The sequence below is a fragment of the Squalius cephalus genome, assembly GCF_949319135.1.
Source record: "Squalius cephalus genome assembly, chromosome: 14".
NCBI classification, from domain to species: Eukaryota; Metazoa; Chordata; class Actinopteri; order Cypriniformes; family Leuciscidae; genus Squalius; species Squalius cephalus.
Window position 1 is genome coordinate 28,931,775 of NC_137135.1, and position 17,227 is coordinate 28,949,001.

At 38.5% G+C, this 17,227-nt stretch overlaps 1 protein-coding gene across 1 annotated transcript in view; it reads left to right on the plus strand.

Moving 5' to 3' along the window:
- Nucleotides 1-17,227, plus strand: part of ctnna1 (catenin (cadherin-associated protein), alpha 1) — a 146,737-nt gene that overhangs the window by 21,870 nt on the left and 107,640 nt on the right. Inside the window, exon 7 of the mRNA XM_079892256.1 lies at nt 10,029-10,232. Within this exon, the coding sequence (XP_079748382.1) occupies nt 10,029-10,232 (204 nt within the window). The remainder of the gene's footprint in view (nt 1-10,028; nt 10,233-17,227) is intronic.

A 17,227-nucleotide genomic window follows, 5' to 3' on the forward strand; every position in this document is an offset into this window, starting at 1 on the left:
ATTTGTTTGAATTTTTTAATTTGTAATGATTTTAAAAAGTATTTAGAATTACATATGTAATTATTTTTTTAAAAGATTTTCAAGTTGGTTTCAAGAATCGTTTTGGAATCGGATTGGATCGTGAAGTGCCTAAAGATTCCCAGCCCTAGTTCGCACAGCGCGTGATAGTGATGCGCGGATCACGGTTATATCCGCGGACGCTGCAGATAATCCGCGGGTCAAGTAATAAAAAATAACATTCCAGAAACAAGCTGTAAGCTGTAACTTTTGTGTGTGTGTGATGCGCTTTCATTGTCTTCGTTTAAATCGCACACTTAAATCATATTTATAGCTCCTAAAATAAGCTGTGTTAGAATGATTACCTCAAAATGTAGATCTGTGTGCAGGTGCGATGTAGGCATACTTAACATGTTGCTAGTCACATGCTAACATGATTAATTTGTTACCATGATGATAACATTATTAGAGGTTGCTAACATGTTTTTAACAAGATGCTAATGTTTTACTATGTTAACATTAGTTAGGTAATCACTGGCACGTGAGCAAAAGCAAGAGATGTCAATTTAATAATTCAGATTAAATGTGTTGGCATCATGCTCGGAACATGTTAATTGTGTTAGCATAATGCTAGCATATTTTGAATCGAGGCAGTGGTTGTGCACGGCAAGCACCACTCACATTTTCTTCAGAACATGTCTAGCTGTCATTTGCTGTTCTCTTGTCCTTTTCCATTTGAGCTCAAAAGCATTAGGAAGTGATAATTTAATCATGTGAATCCAGACTGCAGGATGCACTGTGAGACAATTTATAGCTGGCAACAAAATGAAGTTCATAGATTTTTTTTTTATTTGTATTTTTTATCATTGCGTACGGTTCATCAGATTGAGTATCTGCGAGAGGTAATAAATCTGAGCTATTTTAAACGAATTAAGAGATTTCAAAATGATGCATTTGTCCTGACCCAAGTCTAACAATGTAACATGGTTAATTGTAAGTGAAGCAAATGTCCTGATTTTTCTTATTCTTAGCCAATCAATACTCAGCACAAAGCACGTTGAGATTTCGCACAGCCTGCAGCTCTATCCGTACCTGCGGCTGCTAGAATTATCGGTACCCTCAGACCTCCATTATATTGATTGTGCTGTATTATGTGATTGGCCCAGTTTTTACTCTTGACTTTGAATGCTGCTTTTCTAGGGATTCTGTATAGAGCTCATCTCGCCAGATCGATCAGCGCACAGTTGAATAATTACCTTTTCTTTTAATGACTTCCAGTGATGATAAAACCTGTCATAGTCATGTTTTAGCAGTTTTTAAGGATTTAACATCAGCTAACCCTGTGTAGTCATTGCCTTGAATCAGTAATGACATTTTGTTTCCGGACTGTTTTTATAATTGTTGGATGTACTCTCACTGGTGAATCAAAACAGATGATTGGGGCAGTGGTTCCCAAACTAGTTCTGTTGTAGTTTCAGTGCTCTACTTACATGGAGGTAAGAGGAAAATAAAATGGCATTGAAATGTTTTGGAGTCAGTTACCTTTAGATATAAATTCATATAAACCCCCATCCCCCAATTCAATAGTTATATTTTTCTTCCTATATTTCAAGCATCACAAACAGTGAGCTTGCTGTGCCTTACCGTCTCTGGCCTGTGTTATCGTCCCATTTACAGACTTTGTAATATTTCCACACTTTACATTTTGGAAAATGATTGTAATGCAGTTCGGAATACAGATTGGTCAAAATAGAATGAAAAACTGAAAAACAGTTCCGATTTATGGCTGGTCGACCGGTGCATTTTTAATAAAGTTTTGTAGCTGTTGTTTTGACTCATGTAACACTGTATTCTGATAAATAAGTCACCAAAATTTTAGATACAGGTGAAATTTCACAATTCTCAATTTTAATACAACAGCAAAAAATACTAACCTAACTAATAAAGTTCAAACATTATTGAAGACAGGTGAGTCTGCAATATTTAAAGCTACAGTCGGCAACCGTGGAAGATTGAGTGGACTTAGCCAAAATTTTGAATGTTTACAACTCTCATGCCCCTCCCCCACTATCAACGAATACCCTCCCATCGAGTTTGTGCTCGTCAGTACGCGTGTGCACCAGATATTCTGTGAACGCGCCCGTCTCATCAGCATCGATCAACACCATGGAGTACTCGTATCTTAGTAACATAACACTAAGAAATAAAGTAAATGGTTGATAAAGCACAATTACCTGTTGAGAAGAAATGTTGCAAGCTCTTTATCCATCTTGAACCCAATAAAATCGCGTAAATCCCTCCACCTTTCAAATGCCGATCCGATGTTGATCCTGGTTTTATTACGGGCACGGTCGCTTTCTTTCTTTACTACTTTCTTTTCAACAGGTGTTCTCTTTTCCTTGGTTGTTTTTGACCTCCTAGCTCTTGAGGTTAACCGAGGAATTGGAATCTTTTCCGCCATAACTCTTCGTTACTGTGCGAATTTCAGGCGTATGCATGTGATTGTAACGTGCGCAAGGGGGGAGTGGGATCTGTGGCGTGTGCACGACCTGTGATTGACTGTCAGATCTCACACCCCCCCTGCGCTGATTGGACCCGATGATCCGGGACCGGGGAATTTTTACTAAACAAATAACACGCTCCAGGTGGAGTTAGAAGCTCGGGTTTTTTTCTAAAACCACCTTATTTATGTTGTTCTGTCGGATTATAGTGTCGATTTCACTGAATATGATCAAAAAAATGTTGCCGACGGCAGCTTTAAATAAGTGAAATAGTCGGTAATAAAATAAGAACAATTAAACAAATTACAAGCAATACCTGAAATACAACAGACCAAAGATACAAATGAAATAAACAGTGCTTATTTTTTTTTTTTTAGGTAAGTCTAACTGTATTCGGGTTAGGGGTGCACGATATTGACAAAAAGTGATATTGCGATATCGATAATGAATATTGCGATATCGATATTAATTTCGATATTTTTAAACATATGTAAAACTACAAAAGTTATGGGAAAACGCATCAAAATAGATTAACAAATAAAACAAGTTTTCTTACAACATAAGGTTTATTGAGCGCATTCGAGACGGATTTGAATCTGATCGCTGAAACCACTTCAGGAGGAGATCTGGGCCGCATTCCAGACGAAACTGGACGAAGTGTAAATGCATCTGGTTGTTGAAACCACATATGTAAAATGTACTCCTCCCAAAAACACTAAAAAATAAACGTGTGAGAACGTGTTATAGGCTACATGTCATGTTATGGCCAGATATGACGACGCTATGTCTGCAACACGCATCACCGGATGAGCAGCTCTACCGGTATCAAGCCAACGCGCAAACTATCGCAAATCAAAGTGAAAGTAAGTTGCAGACGCTTTACACACAAGTATCTTCATTAAAAGTAAAGAAGTGAAATTATCTTACCAGGGCTGTTGCCGTTAGGGGTGGGCGATATCTCGATATTTACGATATATCGAGATATTTTTTAAACTCGATATGGATTTTGACATATCGTATATATCGATATATTGTTTATATTTAATTCTGATTTCGCCACTTTGCTTGTTTGCCTTCTATGTGCTGTGCTCGCCGTTGCCGTCCTCCGCCTGCTTGCTTTTGTTCCCCCTCCCCTCGCGTGTTGTCTCATTCAACCATAGACAGTAAAATAAGTCACATCAATCTTTCCCCGCCCAGCGAGTGCTTGAAGTGCGTCCGAAACAGCGCGCGCGCGCGATCAGTTGTTGTTGGTAATTTTTTGTGTAGCGTCGCCTCTCGCCGCATTGCTTTTGTTTGAGGGCGCTTAATTTACAAGTGCTTAGTTTACATCACTCACACAAACATGCTCCCCTGTAGAAACGGGCCTGGCAGCTCGCGCCAGGTCTAGACACGGTGAAAGTTTCCTGATTGTGACGGATGGCCGAATTTACATGACACATTATAAATTAGCGTTAGCCTACCTATTCTGCTATAGATACAGTGCCAAAAAGAAGAGAAGAGGATAAAGACAGAGGTAAAGTGATGTAATGAATGAACAGTTTATCTGCATAGTAGTAAGATACTGTAATTTAATGGCAGTTATTTTTACCTTAAACTTTATGCTAGCAGTTGTTCTGAGTTCTCCAGAGGCCTAAGACAGTGTGATTTTGTAACAATCTTGTCAGTTTTTAGACGCATTTTTATAACTTTTTTTTAAATTAATGTTTTACTCTACAGTTGTGCAGTTTTTGGGGGATATATGGCATTTTTTAAATTTATTTGCCAAAATTAGTAATGATATTTATTAGTGGTCGACCGATATATCGCCAAGGCCGATATATCGGCCGATATTTGGCATTTTTGAAATATCGGCATCGGCCGATAAGTTTTTCTGATTGGCCGATGTGTTGAAAGCGGGACTTTTATTTTGACGGCGCTCCGGACTTTTATTTTGACGGGCGGCGCTGAGAACACCGGTGCCTGAGAAAAGAACGGCAACGGCAGCTCCTCAGATCAAACAGCGCTCACTCACATTCTCCGTCTTCATTTACGATCTCTGTCAGTCATATCTAATACTTTGTTAGACAGAACTGGTAAACAAAGTAAGTAAATATTAACTTATGCGAAGTAAGTAAAGTAAAGCGTTTGCTTTTATAATATTTGTAACAGAAAAGGCAAACAATCAGGCTAAAATACTTTCTCATTTGCAGTCAACATTTAGCAAATACGCATCTACGTCATTTAAACAAATCTCTGAATATCTAATAAACATTTAATTTCACAAACCTTGCAGATTTAATTGAATCCAGCTGTGTGATATCTTGTGAAGTGTGCATTACTGTCTGCAAGTGACGGTCGGTCCGTGCGAAGTGAGTGAATGCGAACAGAAGATCAGCTTCAGAAGACGCGATCGAAAAACTTTAAATCCTTCATTTTAAAATATGCTGATATATAACCAGTTGCCAACTGTGTCATATTCATATCGTTTTCACTGTGCTGTATGTAAAATTAGCGTTACCTTGTCTTTATTTGAAAAAATATGATTACCAGCACGAAATTACCAGATTACTGAGAGCCCTGTTACAGTGTTTAGGATAGCCTAAGTTACCTTCTTTTTATTCACATATTCATATATTTCTAAACAATTACTTTGTGAAAAATACTGTAATAGGATTGCAAATTTAAGAAGTTGCCATCTAAAGTATAAAAGCATGTTTATTTTAAAAATGTGTTTTATAATTTATTTATAATTTATTAAATATTGATTAAAATAAATATATATAAAAATATCGGCTTTATATCGGCCATCGGCCACCCTGCTCTCCAAGATATCGGCATCGGCATCGGCCATCAAAAAACCAATATCGGTCGACCACTGATATTTATATACAGGTTTATTAAAAATAGTGCAATATGTATTATTTCTTCCTTTATTTTACAGTTAAATTATTATTTTTGTATACAGGGATTTTTTTTTTTTTTTTTTAAATGTGGCAGAAACACTTTGTTCATACATGAACTGCCTTCCTATTTGCACTTCAATAAAAAAAAAAGACTTTGTAGTATTTGGCATATTTGTTTTTGCAGTAGTTTTTGGGGGGTTATTTTTCCTGTAAAGATATCGAGATATATATCGTATATCGAGATATAGCAAAATATATCGAGATATATTTTTTGCTCCATTTCGCCCAGCCCTAGTTGCCGTTCTCTATTATTGCGGTATTTGATTTTGACATTTTAGCTGATGATATATAAAATGCAGCTCATAACTGTGTTCGGTGACGTGAACTCCATTAAATCTGCATATAGCGCGGGAATTGAAGATCGAATTTATATCCGTTTTGCAAAAAACACATTTATGTGAACAGGTGTAAAAGGAATCGTTTTGATAAATTAGATATCTATCCGATCTGTGACGCATGAAGTGGCCAGGTGGCCTGATGTTTATAGTTGCGCGCTGGTGTGTGCGTCGAGCCGGCAAGTGTGTGTGTTGTGGGGACACACGGGAGCAAGGGAGAAGTGAAACAAAGTGTCTCCCCTGTTCTTTCTGACCACTGTTGGAAATCTGTAGCATGAAAAGTTAACCCTCTCCTTGATTTCATGTTTATGGAGAAGTAGAACCAGGAAATCAGTCGCGGGAAATGCAACGGTGCATGTCGGACGGGACGCATCATAAACAAAATATCGCATAAATATCGCGAGACTTTCGATATGATATCGAGCAACGTGATATCGCGATAACGATATTGATTCGATATATCGTGCACCCCTAATTCGGGTACAGAAATTGAATAATCAAGCATAAAATAAAACTGCACAGTCTCCTCTGCAAATAGATTACTCCTTGTTAAAGCTACAAAAGTTGCTCAGTCTAGAGCACAGAGTGATTTTCTGTTTTTTGTTGTTTGATTAACATTAATGGCACAGACGGCCGCAGGAATATTATCAGGAGTATAACTGTCCTTTTCTTGCAGTTTGCGATGTATTTGCTGTCAGATCCAATATAGCTGACTGGATCATCTGTAAACAAAAGTTCCATTGCGAACTGTGCCTCCTTTACAAAACAATCTGTAGTCTCATTCTCCGAACAAACATATATCCTCAAACGTGATCATGACGGCAAAAAAAATAAAACATTCTCTTATTCCTTACACTGGTATCCTTCTGAAGTCTTCACAGAAATTATCAAGTGAGCTGTTTGAACAGGACGCATCAGTGAACATTCCTTTACTCTTCCCTTTTGTCCTCTCGTCGACATACTCAAGTGCGTGGGGTATGTCAGAAACTGAATGCACATCTTTACTGTATCCAGTGTAGATGGTATCAGCAATTAAAATGGGTTTTATTTACTTTTGATGCAGCACTCGCATTAAGTGTAAGCCAGTGCCAGCCAAGTGACTGAAAGCCAGTGGGCTATGTTGCGATGATGTAAATCTATTCGTCAATGTCTTGCTCTGCAGGCGGGTAATTGTATTTGCCCATGTGACGTCACAAATCCAACTATCCAAACGAGCCTTTTTTGGAGCTTGAATAAATAAATTCTTTAAAATGAGGATGTTTTTTAGCAGGATGTTTTAATTGTATAAAAACCTCTTTTTAAAATTCTGTTAAAAGATCAAGGCTAACTTGATATCTCATGTCATGACTCCTTTTACAACTTATATTGCGAAACAGCCTATACTTTATTAAACTATTAGTTAGGCTAGTCGTTTTTTCTGTGGTATCATAGTACTGAAACTAATACTGGTGCCGTAGAATGGATTATTTTATTATTTTATGTTTCCTGGGGTGCCCTTATAATGTTAGTATGTTTTTTAGATCAAAATTTGTTATAATTTAGAAATAAATGGCATATTTCCTAGCCTGATTTCATCCTCTGAAGTCTCTCAGCAGACACGCCCCTTCAAACTGAGTGTTCAAATCAGAGTAAACGCCCTCTGCTGTGATTGGCTGACATGCTTGCATATGAAATATCTGGCATTACATGTAGAGCTGTCTGGAAAACTTTTACTATTACAGCTTTTATACGTTTTTACTATTACAGCTATCGGGATTAACGAATCATGAGAAGTTTAAGTATTTAGATCTATTCCCATCTCATAAAAGGTTGCAGTGATGAGCATTGAGCAGATGACAGACTGTTGATCGCGTGAATGAAGATCTTCTCACTGCAACGCGATTTACTGATGCATAAACAGTGTTGAACGACTTTGAGAGAAAGATTATCTGTCGGAACTTGAACAATTACACATCAGAAATTCACATAACCCACTGGTTCTCCAGAGGCTCGGATGAAGGAGCTAAAAAAATATTTTTGTGTTCATTTGTACATCCAAACACTGAGCAACTGCCATGCTTCGTTCGCTCGTTTGCAAGCCACGATGTCTCTCGAGGAAATAACAATATTGCGCTGGATCTAGATAACACAGTGTAAATTATCGTTAATAAAATCACAATTTACCGCTTGCGGGAATATAACGTTAGTTGAAATTGCCCCCTTCGTCCGTTTGAGACGCTGAGAGAAGCCTGGCTGCTTGATATTGTTCCAGGTTAGAAAAACAGTCCGTGGTGAAATGGGCAGAGCAAACTAACAACTTCGAATTAAACTGTAGCGGTATCCGATTATAGATAGATAGATAGATTATAGATAGATCTGCCATTTTCCCTATGATCCTCCTCCTGCTTGTTTCTTCACCTGCAGAACTTCTGATGATTCGGCTGTGCAGTTTCGCCTGGCACTGAGCATGGGCTGGCATATGCAAATTTTTGGAGGCGTACATATTAATGATCCCGACTGTTGCGTCACAGTCGGTGTTATGTGGAGATTCGCCTGTTTTTCAGGGGTGTTTTTCAAAAACGAGATTTAAATAAGAAAGAGAAAACTATGGTGTTTGAGACTCACTGTATGTCATGTCCATGTACTGAACTCTTGTTATTTAACTATGCCAAGATAAATTCAATTTCACATTCTAGGGCACCTTTAATGTTCTTTATAAATGGAAATCAAAGTTACATTTCTCTCACCGCACCATGCTACTTTGCAGATTAAAAAAAAATTCCGATCCATGACTCAAACTGTAATAATATTTGAACCGTAAGGTTTGTGATCCGTTGCAACACTACATATGGTATTTTTTGCGATGTGCCAATGAGACTTGGTCATTGATTGTTAATGGTGCAGACACCTTTGTATATTAAAACTGTTCAAGCTGGAGATGTAGCTGCTCTATTCTTAGTAGTAGCTGTTTCAGGAGACTAGACATCCTCACAAAGGAGAGGCGGTCCTCTTCCCAACCAGATGCCATCTGTTTAAATGGCAAGAAAAAAAGTGGGCGTGAGTGCGTGCGCACATATGAGATGGGGAATGCTCGATACCTCAGATCATGCGTGTCTTTAATTTCCTGTTGACTGTGCAGAAACTACAGCACACATGCACATTTTTTCCACATCACTTCTTGCTGCTTAATTTGAAGCTGGAGCAACTTTGCAGTGAGTCAGAGTGGCTTGTTGCCATGCCAACCTGACACGCAAGCAAAGGAGGTCAAATGAGATGAGGCTAATAAAATGATATTCTTACAACTAAATTGTTGAATACTTTACTATGTATATGACATCTGATGAAGGGGATTGTCACGTTTTTTTGAAGACTGATTCCGCCTGCTACTGTTGTACATTTTCTTTCTTCCTAGGTAGCTATAGCTTTTCTGGCACATTAGTGACATCTTGTCATCACTTTAATTGCACCAGACGTTGACAAGTTTATTCTTTGAGAGGGGGAGTGTGATGTCCCCAAGTGAATGTACCCAGCAGAGGGTATGTAGGGACATCTAAAATGTCATCCTGGCTCAAAAAGGAAAAATTGCAATGATTTATATGCACAACTGCATTTTGTTGCCCTAGGCTGAATTGCGATTACTCTGCTGTTTAGCCTTAAAGATGCTCTTTTACTAACTACAGTGTTTACCAAAGCAGTTCTCTCCGTTGAAAACTCGACTCGATTTACACGGTCCAAGTCTGTGATCTTACATAATGTGCAGTTAAGCTTGATTTTTGTCCCCACTTGTTTAACTTTTTTTCCCCTGTTCGGCCCCAGTGGATGGTACAAATGGTTTTTAAGATGCCGTCTGTTACATAGTTGATTTAAAAGGCAGCTGAAGTGCACTGGCAAGCTAATGCAGCCTCTGATTGAGCAAAACCCGTTGGCCTGAAATTGCATCAGGAGCCCCAGACCATCATCTCAGATCTTGTGAATTATTGATTCGTCCAGTTAATGAATATCACAGCTTGTGCCTCAGCGTCCAGGGAGATAGATTCCAAAATCCTGTTCAGGCCGCACAGCCAATAATGGCACCCGTTTAACTCTTGTGAAGTTGGACATTTGGTATGTGAAAACATAAATCTCACTTTTTCCCCCCTCTCATTTTGCAAAGAAATGTTGAATGACAGTATTTTAGAGCATACGATTTTTAAAAGTAGAGGGAGCAAGACAGGAAGATTGAGCACTTTTTTCAGTATTAATGCTCTATTCTCTGTGTTTCTCTCCCCCTGCAGAAGCAGATCATCGTGGACCCACTGAATTTCAGTGAGGAGAGATTCCGGCCTTCTCTCGAGGAGCGTCTGGAGAGCATCATAAGTGGCGCCGCCCTCATGGCTGATTCCTCCTGCACGCGTGACGATCGGCGCGAGCGAATCGTGGCTGAATGCAACTCTGTGCGGCAGGCGCTGCAGGATCTGCTCTCCGAGTACATGGGCAATGTAGGTGCACGTCAAATACTATTTTTCCTTCTCGTTTGCTGCTTTTCCCCTTCTGCAGTCCCACATTCCTAAATGATGACGGCAAGTACCCACCTGCTACCAGAGACAGACGGTCTCCTGCAGGGAAGGAGAGGGTAGTTTTATTTCAGGGACAGTGCACACATCACGTTCGCCTGGCGGTGTTGTATAAAGACCTTCAGTCTCAACACAATTTGTCCTGTGCCGTCTGGCTTTTGAAGAGAGGGGTTCAGTACACACAAGCCCCCTGCTGTGCTACTGATCTGTGCATTGAATTGTTTGACTGCTGTTGTTTTCAAATAATTCCCTTTGTTTGCTCACCAGTATTGGTTTTATTTGTTTTCTCGAATCTTCATTTAATTTGTTTTCTTCATTTATTATCTTGCAGTAACAGATTCATTTTTTTCCTGCTGAAAGTCCTGAGTAGTTTAAAGAAATATTGGTTGAGAGCAACCGCTTTACACCCCTGCGGCATGCAGCTCGGTTGGTGATTATGATATGCTTGTGGTCCAGTTGGTAAATTAAGAACTTGTAAGTTCTTTGACACATTTGGCTGTATTTGCCCCACACAGAGAGAAAATTGGCCACTTTTAGGCCAAGCTGGTGTGGAGTGTTCTATAATTGAAAAACAAACAATGCAATCATGTTTGTAAATGTAACTTCAATTCCCCACTTTACGCCTACCTCATTTCTCAGAATCCACCTCAGGCTGATTTATTCCTCTGATTTCTTACACGTATTGAATGTCTTGCCTTGTACCATCAATGTTTGTCTGTCTCCACCCCCCCCCCCCACTACATTCTCTCTATGGCAGATATTTTTTGTAACCAACCTCTTTCACCATCTTAATTTTCAAATGGAGTAGCTTTTTTCTTTCCAACCAGCCAATTAAATTGTGTTGATGCATTTCGTTGAAAATGACTACAAATCGATTGCTTTCTAAATATCTAGGAAAGCTCGTAATCTGTATTGCAAAGAGTTTTTCATGCTTGATGGCCCTTTTAAAAGTTAAAATAAGCTCTACGCCCCAAGCACTCGGGAACATAATTTTTCTGTCACACGTTAATAGCGGTGTGTGGGCAGCCGAAATGGTGTTGTGCCACAAACCGCTGAAGATGATGTTTGGGGAGGTGATGTCTCACAGGTGTCAGTGACTATTTATGTCAGTCTTACAAAGCGTCAGCAAGCAGCAGGTCCTCGGCTCTGTCTGGAAACACGGCGATGTTCTCGGCAACCTGAGCTGACGCTCTCCAGATGGCTCATTGCTGGTTCTGTTACTCCAGACCAGGATTGTGAGCGAGCACCTCTGTCATTATCGTCCATTTTTAACTCTGCGGCGTGAGAGCCTGAAAATGGCTGTCTGATAACATCTAGCAAAGGGTTTGGCATGGATAAGGCACAAGCATTCAATAAAAGTCAAATTACACATTCGATTTCCAGTGCCATTTCAAGTGATCCTTATGAAGAGTGCTCATGCCTGGAATGAAAAATCATACCAGATTGATTCCAGCAGTGATAGTAATCACTAATATGCAGCTATCTGTGTAATAAGCTAGCCATGTCATCCCATATTAGCTGTGTTACCATGACTACATGAGAAATGCTAATATAATTGGACAGGACCTGTTAAAGCAACCTCATCTTATGTATAGAATTTTTTATGTCCCCGCAAAGATAAATGACATAGAGCCATCCCATATGTACCCAAACAGATAAATGATATGGAGCTGTCGTTTTGAATACACAAGCACAGTCCAGGAGACTTTCCTTTGTGATCGCTTTTTTGCTGATCCTAGGTGCTGCCGGTTTATTTTAGCCACAGATTCATCGAAGCTGTGTCCAGGATGTTTCAAAACAAGGTTTTCTACTTGACTAGGCCTTTGCAGCGTGTCTGCCCCAACACACAAAACACTGCTCCTCAGCCCTGAAGCGCAGCTGACATGACAAGGCTTTGGCTGCTCACTCGTTCAGACAGGTGAAACCGATGAGGGAGATTATATGTCCATCCTTCTCGGCTACCTCTGGAGCAAAGCCTTCTTGAGCCTCTGGATACTTTGGCTGACATTTTACCTGGAAATACCCTTCACAAGCTCTACTATATATATATATATATATATATATATATATATATATATATATATATATATATATATATATATATATATATATATATATATATATATATATATATATACTAAACACAAAATGTATAATCCAGAGTGTGTCTGGATTCAAAAGAACAACATTTGAAACCGAAATCTTTTGTAACCAATGTAAAAGTCTGTCACTTTTGATAGTCGTAGTCGCCAGGGGTTTAACAGTACGGTATGCATCGCAATACTCTCATGGTGTGCCGAAAACCGTGGTATGTACCGAACCGTCAGTTTTGTGTACCGTTACACCCCTAGTAGTAGTGGTATTATTTTAAGACATTTTTCTTTATACCAATATTTGTGGATGGATTTAAATGTTGATGCAATCTTTTAAATCTCGAGGAACTTTCTGTGAAGTCCTTTGCCATATTGCTAACATTTTGCATCTCTGGAATTTTAATGCAGGAAAAGTTTACATCTTTACATCTTTTTGTTATAGTCTTTCAGGATTTCCTTATAAGGTAGCAAATATATTTCTCCCTCAATCTCTCTAACTCTTCTAAATGGAGGAATTTATTGGGTGCAATAGGCTGAAATTTCGATTTAAGACAGGTGCAGCTCCTCCCCTCCTCTGTTAGAATGAATAACTAGTCTCACATCCAATTTGTGCTCTGACTGTGTCGTTAAATGAACTCAGAAGGCCTGCAATAATATAGAGATTAGATTGGTGTCCTAAATTCAATTTTTAGCCATATGGTTTTCCTGGAATAAAGGAACTGCCTTGTTTGAAGTTACTTATTTTGATAGAAGGACATATTGGCCAGACAGCATATGGGGTTTCATTCGCAGCTGAGACTCTGCAATTGGAAGTGTTTTGCTCGTTCAACCTCTTTTTAGCTAGCTATCTTAGCAATGTTTTTCCCCATACGTATTACATTTTTCAAATGTGACGCAAAATAAAACCTCAGCTTAAAATTTAATTATTCATTTATTGAAGCAAAATTTTGTATTCACACAATAGATTTGAAGATCTTAATGTTGTAATTGTTATCCTGATTAAAGGGAACACAAATGAACATCTACTTGATGAAATCTGAAATTCAAAAAGTTCATAAAGAGATCGTAAAACTAATCCATATGAATTGAACGGTTTAGTCAATTTTCTGAAGAGACATGATCGCTTTATATAATGAACAGATTTAATTTAGACTTTTAATCTCACATAAACATTCATCAACTCGCACATCAGTTGTGGTAAGCGGAAGCTCAAGCATGTTCGTTTGACGTGCGAACCCATTGAGGTTCATTCTCGTGTGTTACGCAGGTTTGAGCTTCCGCAAGAACCAATGAGGTTTGTTCTCGTGTGTAATGAGGGTGAGTAAATGATTACAGAATTGTTTAATTTTTGATTGAACTAACCCTTTAAGGCAGGAAGCACATTTCATTTCACACTCATCAAATTTCTACAAATTTCACTTTTTAGATGAGGTTTGGTTGCACATGTGCATTTCAATAGCCTCCCACAAATCAGCTGCATAAAGCAAGACTTTAATATTCTTTAAATTAAATGAGGTCTTGAAAGGTTAATCTGAAACCCAAGTTCTGTAGTTATAGCCTCAGGCATCAGCTCTGGTTATGAATGTTTATAAAAATTTAATAAAATGGCAGTTTACAGCAGCTCAGTTTCTAGGCATTGAGTTGACCAAGCTAAGTGTTTAATGCATTGAGGTGTCTGACTTTAGTCGCTTGAATGCAAATGCTTTGAAGTTGCTTAAATTGGCATAAATTGTTTTTTTTTTGTCACCTTATGTTTGTTTAATATCCTCAGTATGATTCTTGCCTCAGTCACATATTTAAAATGAAATTTTAGAGCAGTGCCTCAAAATAATCAAACCTCTATTCATAATTGATGTGATCTTATGATGAATACTAATGTTTTAATCACTGTTATGTGACCTGAATTTCACAGGTTACATAATCTTTGAGCTGAAATGGTGTATGTAGGCAGAAAACCAAAGAGGCAGATTAAATTATAATGGACTGCAGCATCCCGTTTTTCAGACCGTTCAAAAATAGATTGTAATTAATTGCCGATTAGCTCAGAGATTGATCAGGCTGTTGTTAGTTAGGGAAAAGATGTGTAATTGTTATGCAGAACCTTTAACGGAGTGCCTCGATCTGTGCCGTAAACCCAAACTATGTCAGTCAATCAGGTTTCAACTTAAAAGTTCAACCCAGACTGATTATCCGGATGATTAACAATGCCGTGCACAGCTAAACAAACAAGCCTCTTCACTTTACAGAGCACGAGCTCATGGTTTTGAGTGCTATGGTTCAAGCACGTATTTAATTATTCCACCCTCTCGCGACTACTTCACATACTGTGTCTGTTCTGAGCGTTTCTGCTGCATTTTATTAATACATTTCAGACCCCCCTAGACTCTTGTTGTAGAGATGATTGTACACAAGGCGAGCTAGCAGTAATAAGGTTTGACGTGTCAAGCTTTTGACATTTAAATTCTTAAACTTGAAGGCAAACATCTGAAGAATCTGTGAAAAGACAGATGCGAACTCTTCAAGGCCTTACGGAGGGGGAGATGGAATGGGAGACCCACACACACCCACACCTCTCTCTCCGTCTGTTCTATTCCTCACGTTTTCCTCTTTGCCATGGGCATTCAGCAAGATTGACACTCACTCTGTTTTTTTAGAAGCCTCTTAACTCAAACTGAACCTTGTTTCTATCGTCCCTCTTGTTCTTTCACCTAACAGTGTGCTTTTGAAATAATTTTTTTCTTACCACCCCAGAATAATTTTTGCTTTTTCATAAATAGTGATAACATTTGAACAGTAAGCGCAGATCATTACCATTTAACCTTTTCTGCTCTACAACATTCAGCATTGGGGCACCTGCTTGATAAATCCGAGCCTTAATGAGTCCTTGTTAACCTTGTTGGCTTCTGGTTCTCCCCAAATATGTACCAAAGTTAATTAAATTTGAGTCAAGACTAGAGATCCTGCAGCTTCTTTAAAACATGTTTAAAAAGCCAGAGCACTTTTAATACATCTTGGTTTTTCTACCTCTGGTTGCAAAAATGCTGTATTGATTTTGTGCATTTCATTGTAACCCTAATCTGAATGCGTAATTAAAGCGAATCACACCACATGCAGTTCATCAGGGGAGCACATTACTGTCCCTGAGGCTTTTGCTAAATTTACAGCTCTCCATAAAACGCAAATCTGTCACACATGGTTTCTGTCAGATGGTTTCCTCCATACCTGGTCCTTGATCATTTAGCTGTTAAAATCACATCCCAGTATTTTCAGAGAGATGGATGAGGTACTTTTTTTGCCCAAGCAATTTTAATTGCATAAAGATTGAGACAGTTTGTCTATTTTAGAGGAAGCTTACTGCACTCAATTTTACTCTCTCGCTTAAAGGGATAGTTCACCCAAAATGCGGTCATCATTTACTCAACCTCATGTCGTTCCAAACCTGAATGACTTATCTTCCTTGTTCCGCAGAAGAAAGTATTTTGAAAAATGCCTTTTTTCTCCATGCAATGAAAGTCAGTGGGTCCAATACAAAAGCCATACATGTATGTAAAGAGTCAATTTTTTTTTGGGTTGATTTTGTTTTAGGGGAACAAACCCTTAAAGCACTAGCCACTAGGGATAGGCAGTGGTTCTTGTCTGCATGACAGTGGTGGACCATGAAAACTTCCTTTTTCTTCAAAGTAGGGTTGTGCCGATAGACGATAGTATCGTGTATTGACGATAGTCAGAGATATCACTGGGATAATATCACTAAAATTATTTAGGCCTAATAACAGTCTTTAGTTCACGAACACAGCACAACTCTGCCATCTGTGAAAATCAAAAGCAGCTTCAAACACTTGTTTAACAAGAAATATTCTTCAAGTTTTTTCACTGTCATTAATATACAGTAGGTCCACAAGAGAAATTAAGCCAGTAAATTAAGATAGTTGCTATACCGTTATATCCATCGTCGTCTCTGAGAGAATGCGACACTAATGTAGCGACAGATGCCGAAAGCTCAGTCCGTTTTTGCTTTCGCTTTCAGGGTATGAGCACGTTTACATGCACGTTCTTAACCCGATTATGCTGAATAAACTGACAATGCATGTGGTCATGTAAACGCATTAACCCATTTTCCTTTATCGGCGTCAAGTCATAAGTTTAAGTATAAACCAATCGACTTTTTTTGCCCCTTACTCTTGATTTCTCCCGGCATTTAAAACACATTAACCCGCGTTCTTTGGGCTTATCGAAGTGTGCATTTGTGAAATGCATCCAGACAGAGAGAGCACTGGTAGGAGGACATATATCGCAAATTCCGACTCTTTCTTGCCCCAAAAAAATATTAAAACGTGTTCTCATCTCGTTTAGAAGTACAGTCAAAATACTGTGTGTCCCTAAATTTCCCGCTGACATGTTGAAATACTCTGAGTTAGATACAAAAATTATTAGGATCTTTTTTACCTCACTATACCGGAAAATAACCTGATTTAGCCTAATAATAAACACTCCACCTTTGCTAGCAAAATAAAAAGATTCTCATATATAAAACAAAGTAATAAAACAAGCCAATTAATGAGTAAATAAGTTAATAATCAAATAACCCCCACCCCCTCACGATAATGTGTATTGCCGATCTCACAGGCTGACGATCTGAAAATGGAGCATATCGTCCAACACTACTTCAGTTTTCATACATTTCATGCCAAAATCAGATTAAATGACAAAATTGCTCATCACTAGTAGCAGTTATTCCCTGATGCTGACCACAAGTTGGGAAAAGTTTTCACTGGAATATTATTGTACTATGATTAATGAAAAAACAAATCTTTGGTATTGTTATGA